The 19,057-nt window shown below is 50.9% G+C and overlaps 1 protein-coding gene across 17 annotated transcripts in view; it reads right to left on the reverse strand.

The window, feature by feature from the left end:
* Nucleotides 1-1,165: 1,165 nt before the first annotated feature.
* RNF144A (ring finger protein 144A) overlaps nucleotides 1,166-19,057 on the reverse strand; it is a 123,352-nt gene continuing 105,460 nt past the window's right edge. For 10 of the 17 annotated variants that reach the window (XM_073791615.1, XM_073791613.1, XM_073791614.1 and 7 more), the window contains 4 exons: nucleotides 17,600-17,750; nucleotides 13,001-13,090; nucleotides 9,007-9,203; nucleotides 5,105-5,244 (listed from right to left, as the gene is read on the reverse strand). In XM_073791615.1, coding sequence (XP_073647716.1) covers nucleotides 9,009-9,203; nucleotides 13,001-13,090; nucleotides 17,600-17,750 — 436 coding nt within the window. In that variant the 3' untranslated portion in view covers nucleotides 5,105-5,244; nucleotides 9,007-9,008. The other 7 variants (XM_073791618.1, XM_073791607.1, XM_033838057.2 and 4 more) reach the window with 5 other exon arrangements.

Below are 19,057 nucleotides of genomic sequence, written 5' to 3' on the forward strand. Positions count from 1 at the left end.
AGTTGAGAACATTCCCAAGAGAGAAAACCTCAGTGTATGTGGATGGACCTGGAGGGTATCATGCTAAGTGAAATAAGTCAGATAGTGAAACACAAAGAATCTATGATTTCACTTATATGTGCAAATCTACAAGACAAAACCAACAAGCAACTGAAACAAAACAGAAACAGACTCATAGTTACAGAGAACAAACTGGTGGTTGCCAGAAGGGAGGGGGCTGGTGGATGGACAAGATAATGTGCAGGAGATTAAGAGGTACACACTTCCAGCTGTGAGATCCCAGGGATGTAATGTAATATAGGGAAAATAGTCAATAAGATTCCTCAGCCATAAAAAGGAACAAAATTGGGTCATTTGTAGAGATGTGGATGGACCTAGAGTCTGTCATACAGAGTGAAGTAAGTCAGAAACAGAAAAACAAATATCGTATGTTAATGCATGTATGTGGAATCTAGAAAAATGGTACAGATGAACCTATTTGCAGGGCAGGAATAGCGATGCAGACGTAGAGAATGGAAGGGTGGACATGGCGGGGAAGAGGAGGGTGGAAAGAACTGGGAGATTAGCATTGACATACATACACTACAGTGTGTAAAATAGATAGCTAGTGGGAACCCGCTGTATGGCACAGGGAGCTCAGCTCGGTGCTCTGGGATGACCTAGATGGGTGGATGGGGGATGGGATGGGAGGGAGGTCTAAGAGGGAGGGGAAGTGTGTGTTCCTATGGCTCATTCACTTCGCCATGCAGCAGAAACTAACACAACATTGTAAAGCAATTACACTCCAAAAAAAAAAAAAAAAAGATTGTGAAAGCTTTATATGGTGACGAATGGTAGCTGGTCTAACTGTGGTAATCATTTCATAATGTATAAAAATATTGAATCACTATGCTGTATACCCAAAACAATATCCTAGTGTATGTTAATTATTACTCTTTAAACAAACAAACAAAAAAACCCTGTTTTCCCGGTGGTAGAAGTTCCCCTTCCCGTCCACCTCCAATCCTCATAGTATTTTCAATCTTCAAGACAGCAGTCAACTAAGAGCATAAAAAAGATGGAGCCAGACAGGATTTACAAAAGTAACCTGTATTCCAGCCAAAATATCTTTAAAAAGAAATCCCTTCTAAAGGGTGGGGGGGGGGGCAAACTACATAAGACACAATACACTTAAAATATGTATTGAAATTACAAATCAAACTTTTCCATATGATTCCAAAGTACAAAACACAACATTAAAAGGCATTCAAACAGCTCTTTTATACATCACAGTGTTAGTGGCACAAAACTTACTGACATCTCAAAAACACAAACCAAACTTGTTTTTGTTGTTTTGTTTTTACCACCACTTGTCAAATACATAATGTATACATGTGCATGACTCATTCATGCATATTTTTATACAAGATTAAAATACACCCATGGTAAAATGAGCATGGAATGAAGGAAAGGTCGGGTACCTACCCCTCCCTGAAGGCTGTTGGAATCTCGGAAGACAGGATTGTGCAAACCAAGGACGGGGAGACCACGGGCTTTACACACCCAAACAGCAGGCTCTCCTGGTTAGGATGCGTCCATCATTCTGTTTTAATGCAGCCCCTTCTCTCCAGCAGGCATTTTTGACAATACCAGTCATAACTCTTGTTTACTTTCATAAGGGCTTGGGTTAATGATAAGGAATAAACAAGCTTTGGCATTTTTTAGAGAGACCTTCAGGAAGCTTTATACATGCAAAATGTTTTCCCTTGATGATTTTACTGTGATTATATACACATCCCGGGGTATTTATTAATCAATGAGAATCTGAGAAATATACAAAAAACCCACCCTGGTTCTTTCCAATCCTCTCATTTTTAAAGACGACCAAGGGAAAATGCTCTCTTCTAATTTGCGAAATAACCTTTAACATTTGTAACATAGGAGAGAAAGATAAAATCATCTTGGAGTAATTTTTGCATATCTGATACTCCCCTTCCCCCGGGAACTGGCCTCGTTGCTAAACCGGTTTTGTGCAATAATATGCTGTAAAGAGAATTTGTTCCCCTTTAAAAAGATGCCAGAGGTGGCGGATATTGGTCCCTCAGCCCGCAGCTCCCCCTGCAGGTGGAGCAGACACTGGTCTGGACAGCCATGCGTGCTGTCAAAGGCTCTGCGCATGCTCAGGTCCTAGGTCGGTCTCTGTCCCGTGAGCATCTACAGAGACGCCTCTGAAGGCGCTGGTCCCCTGTGACGATGGCGAGCTCGGCCGGCCAGGCTGGAGGATGCAGGGCAGGATCAGGCTCAGAGACCAGGCACGGCCGGGGAAACCTCACAGCGTTGTCAGTTACCAAAGGGACTCAGATAACCCCACCGGGACAGGGGCAGAGTCAGCCGTGGTCTGTCTCCATGCTCTTCCACCCCTCCTCCCCAGATTTAAAGGCCTCTAAATGAATACACAGACGTGTGCTTCCAGAGAGTCAGCAGGAAAACCACCTGTAAATGTGTCATTTTTAATTAAGACCAGCTCCTAAGCATCGAATCACCAGGTTTTACTGGGAGGGACCGAAAGGTCAAAACCCAAACCGCGGGCCACCTTCCCACATCCTGTTTACGTCTGACATCAAGCCTGGTTCATACTGCATCCCCACAAACAACGGGATGGCATTCCTCCCTGAAAGAAAAGGAGTCATATGGGGGCGATGCAAGTCTATGTAAGGATCTCAATGCGATCCCACTGGTATCTTTCTAGGGAATAGACAGTTTTCGTTTTGTTTTTACTGAATCAGACTGAGCACTCTGAGGCATGCCTGATGCAAAAACTCAGAGCAAGTAGGTGCCCAGCCGGCCCCAGAATCTCCGGTGTTCCCTACCTGGGTCAAACCATGTGCTATGAGCAGAGGTAAAGGCACAGGGATGGTTGATGCTCTAGATGTGCACGATTTGCCCATGGACTCTTCTAGGAGAGACAAGACAGCCCGACTCGCTAGGAATAAAGGGACCTGAGCACTGACCCAGGGAATGCAACCTTTCCAAAGCCTCTGGTTCCCACCCCAAAGGAGGGGGTACTACTGTATGGACCTCTGTATGCAATGGGCAGTGGTGAGCACAGGCAGGATGACCTGGGATGATGAAGGCCTGCTCCGTGGACCACTGGACATGGGCCACGAGTCTGCTGTATTCCATACGAATTCTAAAGCGCACTCACAGATCATGAAGCCACCTCACGCCTGGGCCGCCAACCTCATCTTCAGGCCTCCTGGAGCTGTCACTCTCTCCAGAAAAGCCATTCTACCTCCAGGGCCGATCAAAACGTCTCAAACTGCAGAGACCTAGTGCCCAGGCTTCATCCAAAAAGATGGTCCCAGGCATGTTCTTATTGTTACTGAGTTTTCAAACTGCAATTATAAGGAGGATTTTTTGCATGTAATTTTGACACAGACTGGGTTCCTAAATGGCTTCAGTTTCAAAAAGAAAATCAATACTAGAGGGGAAGAGTGAGGTGAGCCTGTTTCTCCTAACTGATGAAATGTTAAGAAATAAAGACATTTCTCTATGGGAAGGTAAACCAGGACCTGAGACAGGTACCCAATTGCAGAAGTCAAGGATATAAAACACCACCACACTTTACAAATGTGCTTGCCACAAGCAAACAACTGAGATAAAAGTCAGGTTTTGTTTTCATTTTACTCCTTTGTGGAATGCTTAGTAAGTTTAAAAAAAAAGTTCCACCATGATAAATCTACAACATTTGCCTTTCTACTATGTTTAGAAGTCCCAAGTTGGATGCAATCAGTTTGCTCTTTAAAAGCCATTATTAAAGTCAACTTTCTGTAAAGAACACACTGTCCAAAGGCAATTGATGGAGTTCTGTGTGTCTTATTGATCCGGGCATCCTGCTGCCATGGTAATCGACACACACAGCCTGTAAAAGACCAATCCAAATAACTAAGTGAAATGGAAGATTTTTTTCAGCAGGGTAAGCAACAGGATTTGGAACTAAGATGATTTCTCCAAATTAGCTTAGTCATTACAAAAACTGTGAACATCCGGAAGCTTCTCCCCCAGCCCCTGGGAGTCCCCCAGCCCTGATAGGAGGCCCCCCTTCTGGGCATCAATGTCACTATTTGCTTGGTTTTGTCTGCTTGAGGAGACTGAGGCTACGGCCAAACCACAGGGATTCTCAGCAGAACTATTTCCAAGTAAAACATTTGGTTTCTGAAGACATGAAAAAATATTTACTGATACTTGGGTGAAAAGAGAGGAGTCCTGTGAGCTGAGCTGAATCACCAGAGAGAGAAAGACAAAAGGCAAACCTAAGGATGGGCATGTCCCTTCAAATGCATCCGTGTTTTCAAAGAAATGCAATGATACAGGAAACACGTTGATAACAGTACACAGCTTACAGCATCCAAAAAGTCTCCACAAGTTTCAAGAAAAACACAAAGAGCGCATAAGGCTTTCTAAATCTCCTGAAAAGTGGCCGAGCCAGAAAGGTCATTTAACCATAACTTCTTAAAATGCACATTTCAAGAAAAGGCATAGGATGGTTTCAATGCACCTTGTTGATTTTTCACTATTCAGTTGGAAAAAAAAAAAAAAAAAAAAAAAAAAAAAACCTTCTAAAAAGGATTTTACTAAATGCCATTAGTAATAAAAAGAGTTGTCATAAACAGAGTGCTTTTCTCAAGTCAGAACACTTGGATTCTGTCTGAAGTGAGATGCGATCCTTAAAAGACTGCTTCTCTCAGCAACGTGGCGCCAGCTTGAAGCCAAGGAGGAGACGGACAACATTCTGCGAGAGAAGGTCTCCTAAGCAACACCAGGCGTTCCTAGTCTACCACCACCTGGTGGTCCATACAGCAGCTCCCTTGTCAAGTCTGCAGAGACAGCCTCTGTGGGACGTGCCCCACCCATGCCAGCCTTGCCTCCCCCACGCCGGGGTGACTGCACCTGGGGCCTCCGCCAACGATCTGATATCAGTCCCTGAAATCACGGCATCCGGCGTGACACTGTGAAGCTCAATGGGGCACATAAGGCAAGAAACATGTTTAGTGAGAGGGGGACGGCGGGGTGGGGATGGGAGAGAACCACGCTTCCCGGAGGTGGGGTCTTGTTCCAGCATCACGCCTTCCTCTAGGTGGGTAGGGGGTCGTCGTCGCCTTTACTGCACTTGCACTTGCAGCAAAGTACAAACGGAGTGGCCAGGAGCAGGAAAGGTGAAGCCACCAAGAGCAGGAGCCCAAATCCAGCAAAAATGCCCACAACCTGCAAGAAGGAAACAGAGGAGCAGAGGGTAAGTTGGCTGATCTGCAAGTTCAATAGCTAAAGTATAAACCACACAACATCCACGCATCCATCATCCACCCACCTATATCCACCCATCTGTCCATCCATCCATCTGTACCCACCCAACCATCCAACTACCCATCCATCCATCCATCTGTCCACCCATCCATCCACCCACCTATATCCACCCATCTATCCATCCACCCACCTATATCCACCCATCTGTCCATCCATCCATCTGTACCCACCCAACCATCCAACTACCCATCTATCCATCCATCTGTCCACCCATCCATCCACCCACCTATATCCACCCATCTATCCATCCACCCACCTATATCCACCCATCTGTCCATCCATCCATCTGTACCCACCCAACCATCCAACTACCCATCCATCCATCCACCTGTCCACCCATCCATCCACCCACCTATATCCACCCATCTATCCATCCATCCCTTCATCCACGCATCCATCATCCACCCACCTATATCCACCCATCTGTCCATCCATCCATCTGTATCCACCCAACCATCCAACTACCCATCCATCCATCCACCTGTCCACCCATCCATCCACCCACCTATATCCACCCATCTATCCATCCATCCATCTGTACCCACCCAACCATCCAACTACCCATCCATCCATCCATCTGTCCACCCATCCACCCACCCACCTATATCCACCCATCTATCCATCCATCCCTTCATCCACGCATCCATCATCCACCCACGTATATCCATCCACCTATCCATCCATCCATCCATTTTACACACAACATCCACCCATCTTTCCATACATCTTTCATCTCTCCATCTACTCGTCCATCCACCCATGCGTGTTTCCATCATCTACCACCTGTATCATCCATCCATCAATCCATTTAGTCATCCACTCATCACCCATCCGTCATCCATCTATCCAGCATCCACTCACCTATCCATCCATCCATCCATCCATATTTCCTTCCCTTCCCTTCCTTCCTTTCACTCCCCCTTCCCTTTTTTCCCTTTTTTTCTTCCTTCCCCTTCTCTTCCCTTCCCTCCTTCCACCTAAATACCCAAACATCCATCCAATTATACATCCAGTTAACCAACAAGCTTCCTCCGAGCCAAAGGCTGTATTAGCGGTGGCAAACACAGAGGCACATTAGATCTTGGCTCTCAAGGACCACCCAGTCTGGTGGAAAGAGACCATGACTACAACTGATAATAATACATTTTACAAAAACTGCCATTGGGTTCCAGGGTGTAAAGGGAGCCCAGGAGCCAGACACCTACATTAGCCAGGGGCAGGAGACTTTGCGTGCAATGGGAAACGGTTGAGATTATAAGGGTTATGAGGACGTGGGTGGTAAACAAAAATGAGTGGGATAAGGCATTCCAGGTGGGAGAACAGAAAGGCACAGGCGTGGTGCATTAGGGGGTGACCAGACCTGTGTTATCCCTGGAGTTTAAAACCCAACATTTACTGCTACGAATTTTGATTTTTTTAAAAAACATATGTTTACCCCTAGGTATGAGTAAATACCGAAGGAAGTAAGCCTCGAATGTAGACATACTGTCATTCAAATCAGACAGTGAGGCTGGACAAAGAAGCAAGGGGGGTGGTTCTTTAACTGGTTCCCCCTCCACCAGCTGCTGGAGTCCAGAATCGGAATCTGAAGGTGGAGCTCGTCCGCCACCTAGTGTTCAGAGCGATAAATACATGAACCCCTTGGGCTCATGGTTCTAATCCTGACTCAGTGTGTTCACCTCTCTGGGCTTCAGTTTTCTCAATCATAAAATAAGCAGATAAAGTAAAAGATCTCCAAGAGCTAGTATCAGCTCTGAAGTATGAGGCTACGCTGCAGCATCACAGCAGTGTGAATGAAAGCGCACCCTTAGATTTTGCTGGAAAATCATCTCACACACACACACTCTCACACACACACACACTCTCTCACACACACACACACCGTGTTGTGTTTCTAAATTAGATTGTGCTTATGCTCAGAATCTGTGTTTTCTGCCGCCTGGCTGAGTGCATTTGTCTGAACATAATGTCAACGGTGGAATCACGCGGTGTGGACTCAGATCGTGCTCTGTTAAAATCACGCACGCAGATATTTCAGAATACATAAAACCTCCCAGGAAGGCATCACCGATCTGCAGGGCATCTTGGATAACCTCAACCACCTGGGACACTTTCTCAGTCTCTAGGGAGCCAGGGACTCTTGCACCAATAACACACCAAAATCCTTCACCAAATGCTCACATTCTTGGTCAATAAGACCCCATCTTCATTTTCTCTCAGGCTATCTTGTCTCTTTCTTTGCATGCCATTGAACAAGCGATGTTACCCAGTGGGTCCCAACTGGTGATGGGAGGATACAGGTATTGTCAGAGGGAAGTCAGCCAACAGTAAAGAATGAGACAGGAAGCAAATACCTCACAACAAAAATAATCACTTCGTGAGCAACTTATAAGTACGTGTCAGGCAGAAATGATATACTGTAGGAAGACAGAAGGATAAAGAAGGAATCACGGTGAAACGAGGATCATTCCTACTGGCAAACCCTGATTTGAAGGAGCGGCTAAGCAGTCAGACAGTTTCTCAAGAGGTACACTCATTCGGAGCAGGACACAGTTTGTGTGACCACCATGAGCCCCTGCACACAGCCTGGTGGCTCTGCCTTAACCAATGTCCAATATGTGTTTATAGGATGAACCAGTTCAATGGAATCTAGTAGCTTCTGAATCCTCTGGCCCCAGAGAGTTCTGTGACAAAACCACTCCAGGGCTTGGGAACACTAACCCAAGTCAAAGAGATGGTGAGATGAACGGGACACATTTAATTCACTGAAACTTGGCATTGGACACAGCCTGGGTGTCTGCTGTGCCCAGGCCTGCATGCGCAGAGGCCGGGCCACTGGCCGAGGGCTGTGCTGGGGTATATGGGGGCTGCTCCCATGTCTCTTTCCAGTTCTCCATCCAATGACATCACCTTGGCAACTTGAAACAGCCATCCTGGGGGTGCTGACGCCGCCCCGCCCCCTGCCGCCCCATGGCCAGTTGTTGAATATCCTCACTGCGCTGGCCCTGTGTGTGTTCTGAGGCAGGGGATGAATGAGCTAAGGGGGCCGGTGGCAGCTGCGTCGTCTACATGGAACGTTTACCGATTGCTCCCACTGCAGTCCTCCTCGCCCCACCACAGAGCCCCTCTTTTCTCTGCTTCATGAATATCTGCCGTTCTGGATTGGATAGAGTGCGAGAGAGTTAGGGTCTGCTTTTGTCCTCTGAGAGAATGGGTTCTCCTGTTGGGAGGAGGAGGTGGATGCAAACAATGAAAAACTTCTGCCCAAAAACAGAGTCAGGACACTGAAAACAGCCCCAGGAGAGGCGTCAGGACCCGCAGGGGTCAGACAGGTGGAGATAGAGGCCTGATAAGGGAGACACGGGAAGCTGTCTCTGAGGATGGGATCGCCGAGCTGCTGTCTGCAGGAGAAGAACCCCAGCAGGGAACGTTAAGACGGCTACCCGTGCAGTGAGCCTGGGAGTAGCGTTCAGGGAGCAGGAAGGAGGTGATGTGGCCGGAGTGGAGGGGTGCTGCGGGGAGTGCTGGGGGCGGCCCAGGTCTTTTGCTCAGAAGATACGGAAGCTGGGGGTGTGCTTCCCGCCATGAGGGAGACCTGGAGAAGGAGGCGATCTTGAGGGAAAATCTAAACTTCTGTTCGCGCCTGTGCTAGCTGAAATGTACCGTTAGACGTCCAAGTGGAGATGGCCAGCAGCCAGGTAGGCACGAAGCTGTGAGTTCGGTGGGGCCGCCAGGACGGAAACCGAAGTGAGGCAGACATAGCCTTGCAGTCCCGGGGGGCTGTGGGCTCTAGGAATGCACACAGAGGGCTGACACGACGTCCCCTCCCTGCCGTGGTCACAAGCGCTGGTCCCACCTGCCTATAAATGTAGAATAATGAAACCACGGTTGACCCTGGATAATGATCCAGTCCAATGTTCTCATTCCACCAATGCAACATCTGTGGCCAAAGAGCGATTCCAAAGGCCCCAGCACTTAAGACAGAGAGGACTGGGCGTCTAGTTCAAGTACAAGACACAACTTGCGTGTATTTTCCTGAGCGTAGTGAAAAACACCCTCAGAACAGGTCACTGCGCGAGGCCCCTGCCCTGTAGCCTGGCCTCGGGGGGGCTGAGTGAGGACAGCTCCACCACATGTGAACACAGGCATCAGCAATCAGCCGCGTGTGAAATGCCAACCTCGGGCTAAGTGAGCTCTCTCTTTACAGGGAGGTGGGTCTCCTGCTCAGAAGAAAAGGAAGAGCCAGTGTGGGTGCGACTCCCCCTTGTCAGGTGCTGGCCCCCTAAGGAAGAAGATTTACTTGACTGAGAAAGAAATGCCGCCCTTGTCTCTTACGCACGATGGCTGGAACAGCGCCGGGAAAGGCAGGGGCCGCCGCACAACAAGCGTGTTTCCAGAGGTGTTCACGAGGGCAGGTGGAAGGCCCGGGCTGTGAGCCCTCAGTGTGGTCAGGGAAGGGGGCAGAATTAGGACGTGCAGAGCTGGGCATGGACAAGACAGGGAGAGACAGGGGTGGGTGATGAAGACCAGGACAACAGCGGGGCCACAGCGGGGCCAGGGAGAGGGACACAGCACAGCTGGGGGCTTGCGTCCCGAAGGCCAGTGAGTGACGAGGAGAAAAAGAGGAGGGGCTGTGGAGGGAGACCCAGAGTCAGGCCATGGAACGGGGGCCTGCCCGCCATCCCAGAGCACCTGGACATCAGCGCCTACTATGACGTCCGGGCGCTAGGAAGACACTGAATGCAATTTTCCTGAGTAAATTGATGGAAGATAATCAAACCTGCATTTCTGCTTAAGAGATTTGGTGATAAATGCAAAGTGAAACTCCACTCGCGGATCACTGACGAAGCAGATGATGAACGTGCCCTGAGCCAGAGCCCGTCTGAGGGGTAAGGGAATGGAGGCCACCAATTGGATGGAGAGCCAGGAGACTCACAAGGGAAGGGAGGCCTTTCCCAGCTTCCACGTGGATGCTTTACCTCCAAAAGCAAATTACGAGAGTGCAAGTTCCTTTCAGTAATGGAGGTTCTGTATCATGTGCTGGGAGGCGGTTCTAACTATGAAAACTGAAGGCTTAAGAGCGAATTGGTCTTGTGATTGCACACGAATGTCTGCTCTGGGCGGGGCTCTTCCACTGCACACCATGTCCCTCGCTAATTCCCAAGCCTCTGGCCTTCGTTCCTGGTTTATATGTCACATGCTTTGCTAGTTTTCGTGACTCCCTTACTTTCCTTTTGACACTGCTCGCTCATATTTTATTGTTTACCCCAAATCCAACACTAATGTGTGGACATCTGTCTACAGCCCTGTGTGTCTCCAGGGTTCCTCACACCCCAAGGAAGAGACCCCTGCACCCCGAGTGCCTTTGTTCAATTCCACCAGCACCAAGAGGGGCCTGAGATCGGGGCGGAGGGGGGGGGGCTTCCTTTGTCCATGTGGCTCCAGGGGTGACTCAGAGCTGGCACTCAGCAGGTGCCCCTGGCAGGTGCCGACCGACGATGCTGAGAGAGGCTGGTGGGAGGTGCCCCCAGGATCCTTCCTCAACAACAGGGGAGGCTACGGACCCCCATCCAGGCTTCTGCATTTCTCAAGGGCCCGTTCTCTAAATGACTGTTACCAGGAACTGCAACTGTTCCAGGACCCCAGGAACACGTGACTCACTCCCGCGGATAAGCAGGCACGAGGGCTGAGGTGTGAGCGCCCAGCCCAGCCTTGCTATTGGACAGGGTCTCCACAGCTCTCACACTCTCCTGGGAAGCTTGCCGTGCTCTTAGGGAGCTCAGACCACATGGAGAGACAGCTCCTTATGCAGAAAGAGGGCCTTTACAGAGGGAATCAGGTTAAAATGACATTACCAGGATGGGCCCTGATCCATTATGACTGCTGTCTTTATCCATCGGGAAGTTTGGACACAGAGACAGATGTGCAGAGAGAAAGATGAAGTACTGGAGAGGCGCACCTGGGAGCTAGGACTGCAGGGAACGGCCAGGGGCCGGAAGAGGCCGGCGGGGCCCTCCTGCAGGTTTCCGAGGGAGCCCTGCCCACACCTCGACTCCAGACTCCTGGCCTCTAGAACCGCGAGGGAGTCTATTTCTGTTGTTTGGGGTGCTTTTTTTACACAGCAGAGGTGGAGGGGCGAGCACTGGAGCTGGCCGTACTGGCCAGGAGGACGAAATAAAATGCAGCTAAAATCCACTCTCCACGCTGAGGTCGGCAGACTGGCCCTCGGGCCAGATCTGGTCCGCGGTCCGTTTTGTTTAGTTTGGTTCTTACAACTTTATGGAGCTATAACTCACATACCTCACAACTCACCTATTTACTGCACAGTTTGATGGTTTTTAGTGCACTCAGAATTGTGCAGCCTTCACCACAGTCAATGCTACCACCTGATTGTTTAAAGCGTTTTCCTGGAATGCAGCCACGGGCCTTTGCTGGCCTACTGGCTGCGGCAGCTGCTTCCCTACCAGGCAGAGCTGAGAGTTGCAACAGAGACCTTATGGCCTGCAAAGCAAGGACCGTCTACTGTCCGGCCACCTGGGGGCTCATCAGCCCTGCCACGTGGTCTGCAGTGAGGATCACCGAAGAAGCACACTTACGGGTGGTCTCCTTCTATTCCCACAAAACTGCCTGAGTCTCGGTTCCTGCATCTCCCAGACCGCCTGCTTCAAGGCTGTGCTGAGAAATGCCGACAATGTGGTAATGGTCGGAGCCCATCAAGGCTCTTCCCCGTACCCAGGAGCTGGCGCACACCTGAGTCCTGCCTGCAGCTCCCCTCGGTGGGCTCCCCCCGTGCCCAGAGCACACCCCGAAGATCGCACCTCATCCTGCAAAGCCCATGGGGTCAACTCTGATCATCTCTGACCACTGCTGCCTCCTGGTCCCCATGGACCTTTATGCCATAGTTCCTCCCATCAGCCCATCTCCGTTCCCCCCTGCTTGCACTGTCTCCTCTGCCTTGTCCCACCTACTCCCATGGCCGGCTCCCCAACACTCAGTGCTCAGTCCTAAAGCAACACCTCCAACAAGCCTTCCCAGCCACACCATCTAAAAGACCCCTCCCCAGTCCACCTCCCCTGTAGCTGAATTCACATCATATATATATACGTTATCTGTCCCTACACGGAATGTGGGTTCCATCAGAGAAGGATGCATCTATCTTATTCACTGGAGTACTCCCAGCTCCTAGAATACTGCCAGGCACACAATAGGAAATAAATACGTGTTGAAAGTATGAATAACCGCACCAGCTGCACAGACATCATCACCCAGGGACCTTTCCATTCCTTCCCTCTTACCCTTCTCTGTGACTAATTTGCTCACCTGGGAGCCTCTATGGACAGCTCTTCCATTAAAGGCCATGCAAGGACTGACTAAGCACAGTGGGTCATTACCAAGGTCGAGAGTAGGTGCAAGCAATGGAAAGCCTGATGTTGAAGCATCATCGGGGCTAAGCGTGGTGCATATTTATTCCAGGCCTACTGAAAGCATCATCTTGGTCCAGGAAAAATTCAGGCAGGAACCCCATTTACTAGCTGTTTTTCTATATAACAGACCTTTGACCAACCGGCAAGTCTCCTGGAAACCCCACACACATGTACACACACACTCTCTCCCCCTCTCCCCCAGAGGTCAGAGTGTGAGGTGAGCGGCCTCCTACCTGTGTCCGATGCCAGATGACAGATGCCCTGGAATGACCCAGCTTGTTCCTGCAGGGCCCTTTATCATAATGGATCAGAAGGAAGTCATCCTGAGAAGGAAGGGAAAAAACAGGGGTGGGTGGGACAGTCCTCTCTGTTCAGTGAATGAGTCCTGCCTGGTCCCAGTTTCTTTTTTTAAAGCTCTGATTGGGGATGTGAGAGAATGAGGACAACAGCAGAGGAAGAACGTACACCCAGAGGGAGCTGCTGCCACCCCAGGTCCCTGTGAGTCCCCAGGCTCTCCATCCTCCGTGGAGCGTCCCCGACAGACTGCTCACGGGCCACTAGAGGGAGCCCTGCTCCAGCTTCGGTCTCTGCGGCAGCCTGGCTCCCCCACCCCCACCCCCGCCGGGTTCAGGGACTCTGTGCTGATGCAGGACTTCTGTACAAGTAGGTCAGAGCCCCCTGCTGCTCCACGAGCTGCCCCCAGCCCTGGCTGTGCTTTACTCCCCACGAGTCTCTGCTTGTGCATCTTCCCGCCACCCTGGCAGGATTATTCCGGGATGCAATGACTTCCTTTATGTCTGGTCCATCCTCCTCGCCCTGAAAGTCCTTCCTCTCAGCTCAGACCAAGAAAATGTTCTCAGTACTCAAGAGGAGACCCACCCTCCACCTCGGACTGTCTAGAAGTGAGAGACAGCTCGAGGGAACATCCTGCACCCTACCACCTCCAGGTGTCCTCACGTCCCACCTCCATCTCCAATCACCTTCCCCTGACAACCTTCACCAGACCGTCAGGTTCTTGGAGCCGGGACCCTGAGCTGATGTCAGCCTCTGTCACCACATCCCCGGCTCGGTGCGCGGCCCCCAAACCTCAGCGAGCAGCGACCGAGGAACAGGAGTGCGTTTTCTGGACAAAGCCCTCTGCTTCTCCATGTACAGGAGGCGCCATTTTCTCTCCTATCGTCCATGAAAAGGACCAGCTCAGTAAACAGCACAGAGAGAGGCTGACGCTGTTTGTTCACTTAACTGAGCCTGTAAACAGAGCCTCTTTCTGAGAAAAGGGGAAATAAGCACAAGGCCCAGCGTGTCTGAGGCGGGAAGTCACTCCTCCGAGGGCCGGGCAGAGCCGGGGGCGGTGGTGTCCTTTGGTCCTTAGCGGCCCCGCTGGGTGGTCCGCCCAGGGAGCCTCCAGTCTGATGATTTTATAGGTCGGCCTCGTGGAGCCTGAACACACGCTGGAGCATCAGGAAATCCTGGCTTTCTGGGGGTTGTGGCGAGGGCCCAGACGGCCACCCCCCGACTCACCCCCTGTCCTAGACCCTCATCTGTCCAAGGAAGCACAGGCGCGGGTGAACACACGCCTCTTCTGGCTGGAGCTTGTCCTCTCTGGGGCCATTTCTGATGACTTCTGTCCACGGAGACGCTCTGTTCCTCGAACTCCTAATTCTGTTTTCTTTCACCCACACACCACGGATAGTCACGTCCCACTTTAAGCCTCATTTTCCCAGGCTGCCTCTCACGGCCTTGCTCTGTAGACTCCTAACAGCCTTTGGATTTGTTTTCTGAAACGCAAGCTGAGCTGCTCTGCGTGACCCAGCTGAAAAGTCTTCAGGGCTCTCGCCTGGCAAAGCTGGACAAACCCGGGGACTGCACGTTACAGTCCCTGGGGCCGCCTGGGGAAACGCGGATCCTGACTCTGGGTCGGGGGCGGCGGGGGGGGGGGGGTACCCAGGTCACAGATGCCCCACGTGGCCCTCATCAAGCTGCTGTTGGACCAGTGTTTGGGGGGCACGAGCCCCCGTGCCAGAGGTCCAGCTGTAGCTCGGCACGGAGACCCTGGTCACGTTACCCGCCTCGGCCAGACACAGACCACGTACAGCCCACATCCTTCCTGACCACGTCCTGTCCTCTGGAGGTGACCCGTCTCCCACATTCTGCCCTCTGCCTGGTCGGCTAACTCCATAGCTGTGCCCACACCCCACTCCCACCCCAGACCCAGTGACCCGCCCCGGAGGGGCTGCTGGGGACTCCACACCAGCCGTCCTGTAGCACTGTGCTCACGAGGACCAGGTGCTACTAGGGGCTTCTCAGTCGAGAGGTCACCAGCCCCTCAAGGTCACGGATTTTGCCAGTGGCATCCTGGCAGCCCAGGCCTCCATGCGGAGTTGAGTTGCCAACACTCACGGCATGCTTCCTGAGCAAAACAAAAGCCTTCTCCCTAACAAAAGCACTCCAAGTCGCCTTTACAATATAAAAGTGATTTCATCGTGACTTTAAGTTCCTGGATGAAGCCCTTGGGTATACCCACCGCAGGGCCTGCCAGGAACCTAGGTGCGTGGTGAGAGTGAATGTTTCCCTTACATTGTTCAGAGAAGCCTCATCAAGCTTCTGGGTGGAAGCAGAAACAATGGTGCTGGCGAAAGAGAGCACGGTGGACCAGATGCTCGCAGATAACAGTGAATTCCTCAGAGCAGCTCCACCACGGAAGGTGTGAGACTTCCTGTCCTACTCTGGCTGACAGTGACTGGTCGTACCCAAGCTGTGGGGTCTTGGGGTCTGAAAGATCAGAGAGTGGATGCCGAGTCCGTTCCTCACTCCTTCGGTGCTTTGGGGAAAGGTGGTTAACCTTCCTGGACTGCTTCTTAAAGTCAGGAAACAATCATTCCACCTCTCACAGAAGGAGCGCCCGTATGAAACAACAGGGCTGTGCAGAGCAAGTCACAGATAGGCTAACCTTCAGCCCACGTAAGCATCACTTCATAAATAGGGACCATTTACCACCAACTCCAAAAACGATAGAAGGCGAGAGGGTCCCTTCTGTCTGTAAGCGGTGAATGTTGGGCCCGCAGGGGCAGCAGAGAAGCAGTGCAGTCCTGGGCCTCACGGGTGAGGGCGGGGCCTGGCGGTGGGGCAGGGGCAAGGACAAGAATGGAAAGAATCACCCTAAGATGACTGATAACTCCGGGAGGTGTACGTGCCCAGGAGCCGGTGCTCGGAGAGGAAAATTCCCGAGAGGAGGGAAGGGGGCCGTGTAAGCCCCTCCTCCGTCTCAGAAGCTCTGCTGCTTCCAGACACACGTTCACACACTTGCCCTAAATCACGGCTACTGTCCTTGATTGACCGCTGCAGAGCAGACCCCCTGTCCCTCAGGGTCTGTTTTCTGTGGTCACAGGGTCACTTTTCAGCAGCTCATCACCTACAGAGGAAAACAGGCCACCCTTGGCCCCAAGGACACTGACCTTCAAGGAGGAAATTGCCCTGTGCTACCTCTGTCCCTGGTCCGGGCAGAGTCAGGACACAACGGGGCCTCTGGCCGGCAGGGACTGTGCTTTAGAGCCAAGTCAGATGGACACACAGACGGACAGAGAGGGTGTCTCTCCAGAGACCAGAGCAGAGAGAGAACAGCTTTGGGCTCAAAGGGGACAGACCTCGGGGAGGTCACGGTAGCAGGGGAGGTCACAGCAGAAGCAATGCTCCCTCTGGAAATCTGTGTCTGTCCATTTCTAATACTTCCCCCAAAAAATCTACCAGGAGATTTGATAACATGAGGTAAAACTGGCATTTCATTTCCTTCCCCCTTTAGGAAAAGTTGATAAGGAATTGCAAATTGCAGGCCAGACTTTAGATAATATAACATAATTTAATAATCAGTTTTCAAAAAAAAGAAATACAGTAAAATGCAACTTACATATATATTTATATTATGTATAATACAGGGAGACTATATATAGCCTATATATGATATATAGAGACTATATATTTGGACTATATATATAATTATATATACGATAAATAAAGAAACTACACACATAAAGCCTCTGACGGCCCTGAAGACTTTTTAAGGCTTCAGACATCATTCCAAACAGCAGAGACAGCGCAGGGCACACTGGGGAGACGGTGGCCGTATGAGGCCAGAAACTGCCATCCTGCCAGACGGCAGAGGGTCTGTATGTTCTTCTGCCCTGCAGGTGACACGAGGGTCACTAAAGTAACTGCCCCTCGCCCAGCATCCGCGGTCCCCTGCCTCCATCATCCTTGCTATTCCAGTAACGGCCCCTACTATGGACTGTTTGCATTCCCCCAAATCCCTGTGTTGAAGCCCTGACCTGCAGTGTGATGGTGTTTGGAGGTGGGGCTGCTGGGAGGTGTTTAGGTTCAGAGGAGGTCATGAGGCTGTGGCCCCCGTGATGGGATTCGTGTCCTTATAGGAAGAGGAAGAGAGTCCAGAGCTCCCTCTCTCTGCCAGGTGAGGCCACAGCGGAGGCGGCCGTCTGTACACCAGGAAGCGGCTCCAGAACCTGAGGACGCCGGCGCTGACCTCAGACGTCCTGCATCCAGCACGGAGAGACCAACGTCTGTTGTTTCAGCTCCCCGATGTGGGGAGATGCTGAGATCCTACCCACCCCTTTAACACCCAGGCTGAAGCCCAGTCTGAGCTGACCCTTCGCTCCCAGGGCTCCTGCACAAACTCCCATCTTTTGATACCACTGCATCCAGGGAGCTCACATTACCATAAATACGCACAGAGAAAACGCCTGACAGTGTAACTTCAGTGAAGCGGCTGGCGCACGCCTCCGGCTTCAGCCTGACCCCCAAAGCCCCCGCCGCGTACTCACGTCCAGGGACTCGAGGCAGTACCAGCAGAAGGCGTGCTTGCAGTTCTTACACATCATCTGTGCGCACCCTTCATCCCGCTCGATGTAGACCTTGCACTTGGGGCAGCGTTTGATGGGCGCGTCGTCCTCCTCCAGTTGGAAAGTGGAGCTGCTGAAGGAGAAGCTGCATCAGGGCTGTGCTCAGAGGGCCAGAGGGCCAGGAGACACCTGCCAGCACAGGTTAACCCTGGAAGCACTAGCTCAAATAGAGGGACTGAGGTCACCTGTGAAATATGTTGAAACCAAAGAGACTCGAACTCTGGAAAACAATCACCGAAAAACTGTGAAGCAGCCAGTTTGGCTTGGGGAAAAGAAAAAGCAAGATCAGCACATGTCTAAATTTAGACGTGCACAGACAAACCAAAGAAAATAGGGCAAAAGGCTTAGAATGGAGGTCTCTGAATAATGGGATTATGGTCGAATTTTATGCCCTTATTCATATAATTGTGTACTTTCCTAAGGGTTGGTAACACATGGTATGTTCTTTGCCATTATCAGAAAAAAATATTAAAACACACACACATACACACAAATCGCTTATTAAGATCTACTTGGCTTGTCTGTACAAAACTGTTTTCCTGAGAGGTCTGAGCAGGCCCACAGGGGTGAGCATGGTGGCATTTAAGCTTGGGGTCAAGTGCAGCTCATCTGCACACTGGCGGGGTGGCAACCTCTCTGAGGCCCAGCCTTCTGGTCAGTGTGAGTGTGACAGATGGGGTTATGCATGTGTGAAGGGCAAAGGGCAGTGCAGGCCTGTGTGAAGTGCCCAGTAAACGGCAGCAATGATTCTATGCTGTTCATAACAAGACGGCCTAGGTATCTTTTTAGGTTGACTGTAGAACGATGTCCATCCCATGCTATTCATCTTAAAAGACAGCTAAAAATATGGAATCATCTGGAAAAGGAAGCCACCAAGGGCAGTCATCGCTGATTATGGGGCACGTACTGCTTGAACTCACTGCAGCTACTCAACGTCACCAGGAGAAAAGTGACTTCCCATTGGGATGAGCAGCCTTTTCAGAACCTAATGCATTCGTGAGTATAAATTCACTGCAAGTGAGCAAATTCTGGCATCCTGAGTAAATTCTGGCTGAAGGATCTTCCATAAGCATCGTAGTGAATGTCAGCCCTAATTATGTCATCGCTTTACACGGTTGTCTGAGGATCAGTGAGCTTCCGAACAACTGCAGTCTCAGGGTTTTCCTAAGCTCGAGGCTCCTACACCGTGGGGCACGTGCCCCAGCTTAATAGCTTCTTGTTTCGTTCACTAGTACAAGGTGACCAGGTAAGACGACCTGGAAGGAAGCAGTATGTCCTCGTAGTCAGGGGGTCTGGAGACAGACATGCAAGCCCTAGCTGGGCTGTGTACATACTATCAGTCTCCACGTCTGCAGACATGAGGCAAACTGCATCCGTCTC

The sequence above is a fragment of the Tursiops truncatus genome, chromosome 14, assembly GCF_011762595.2.
Source record: "Tursiops truncatus isolate mTurTru1 chromosome 14, mTurTru1.mat.Y, whole genome shotgun sequence".
Classification (NCBI taxonomy): domain Eukaryota; kingdom Metazoa; phylum Chordata; class Mammalia; order Artiodactyla; family Delphinidae; genus Tursiops; species Tursiops truncatus.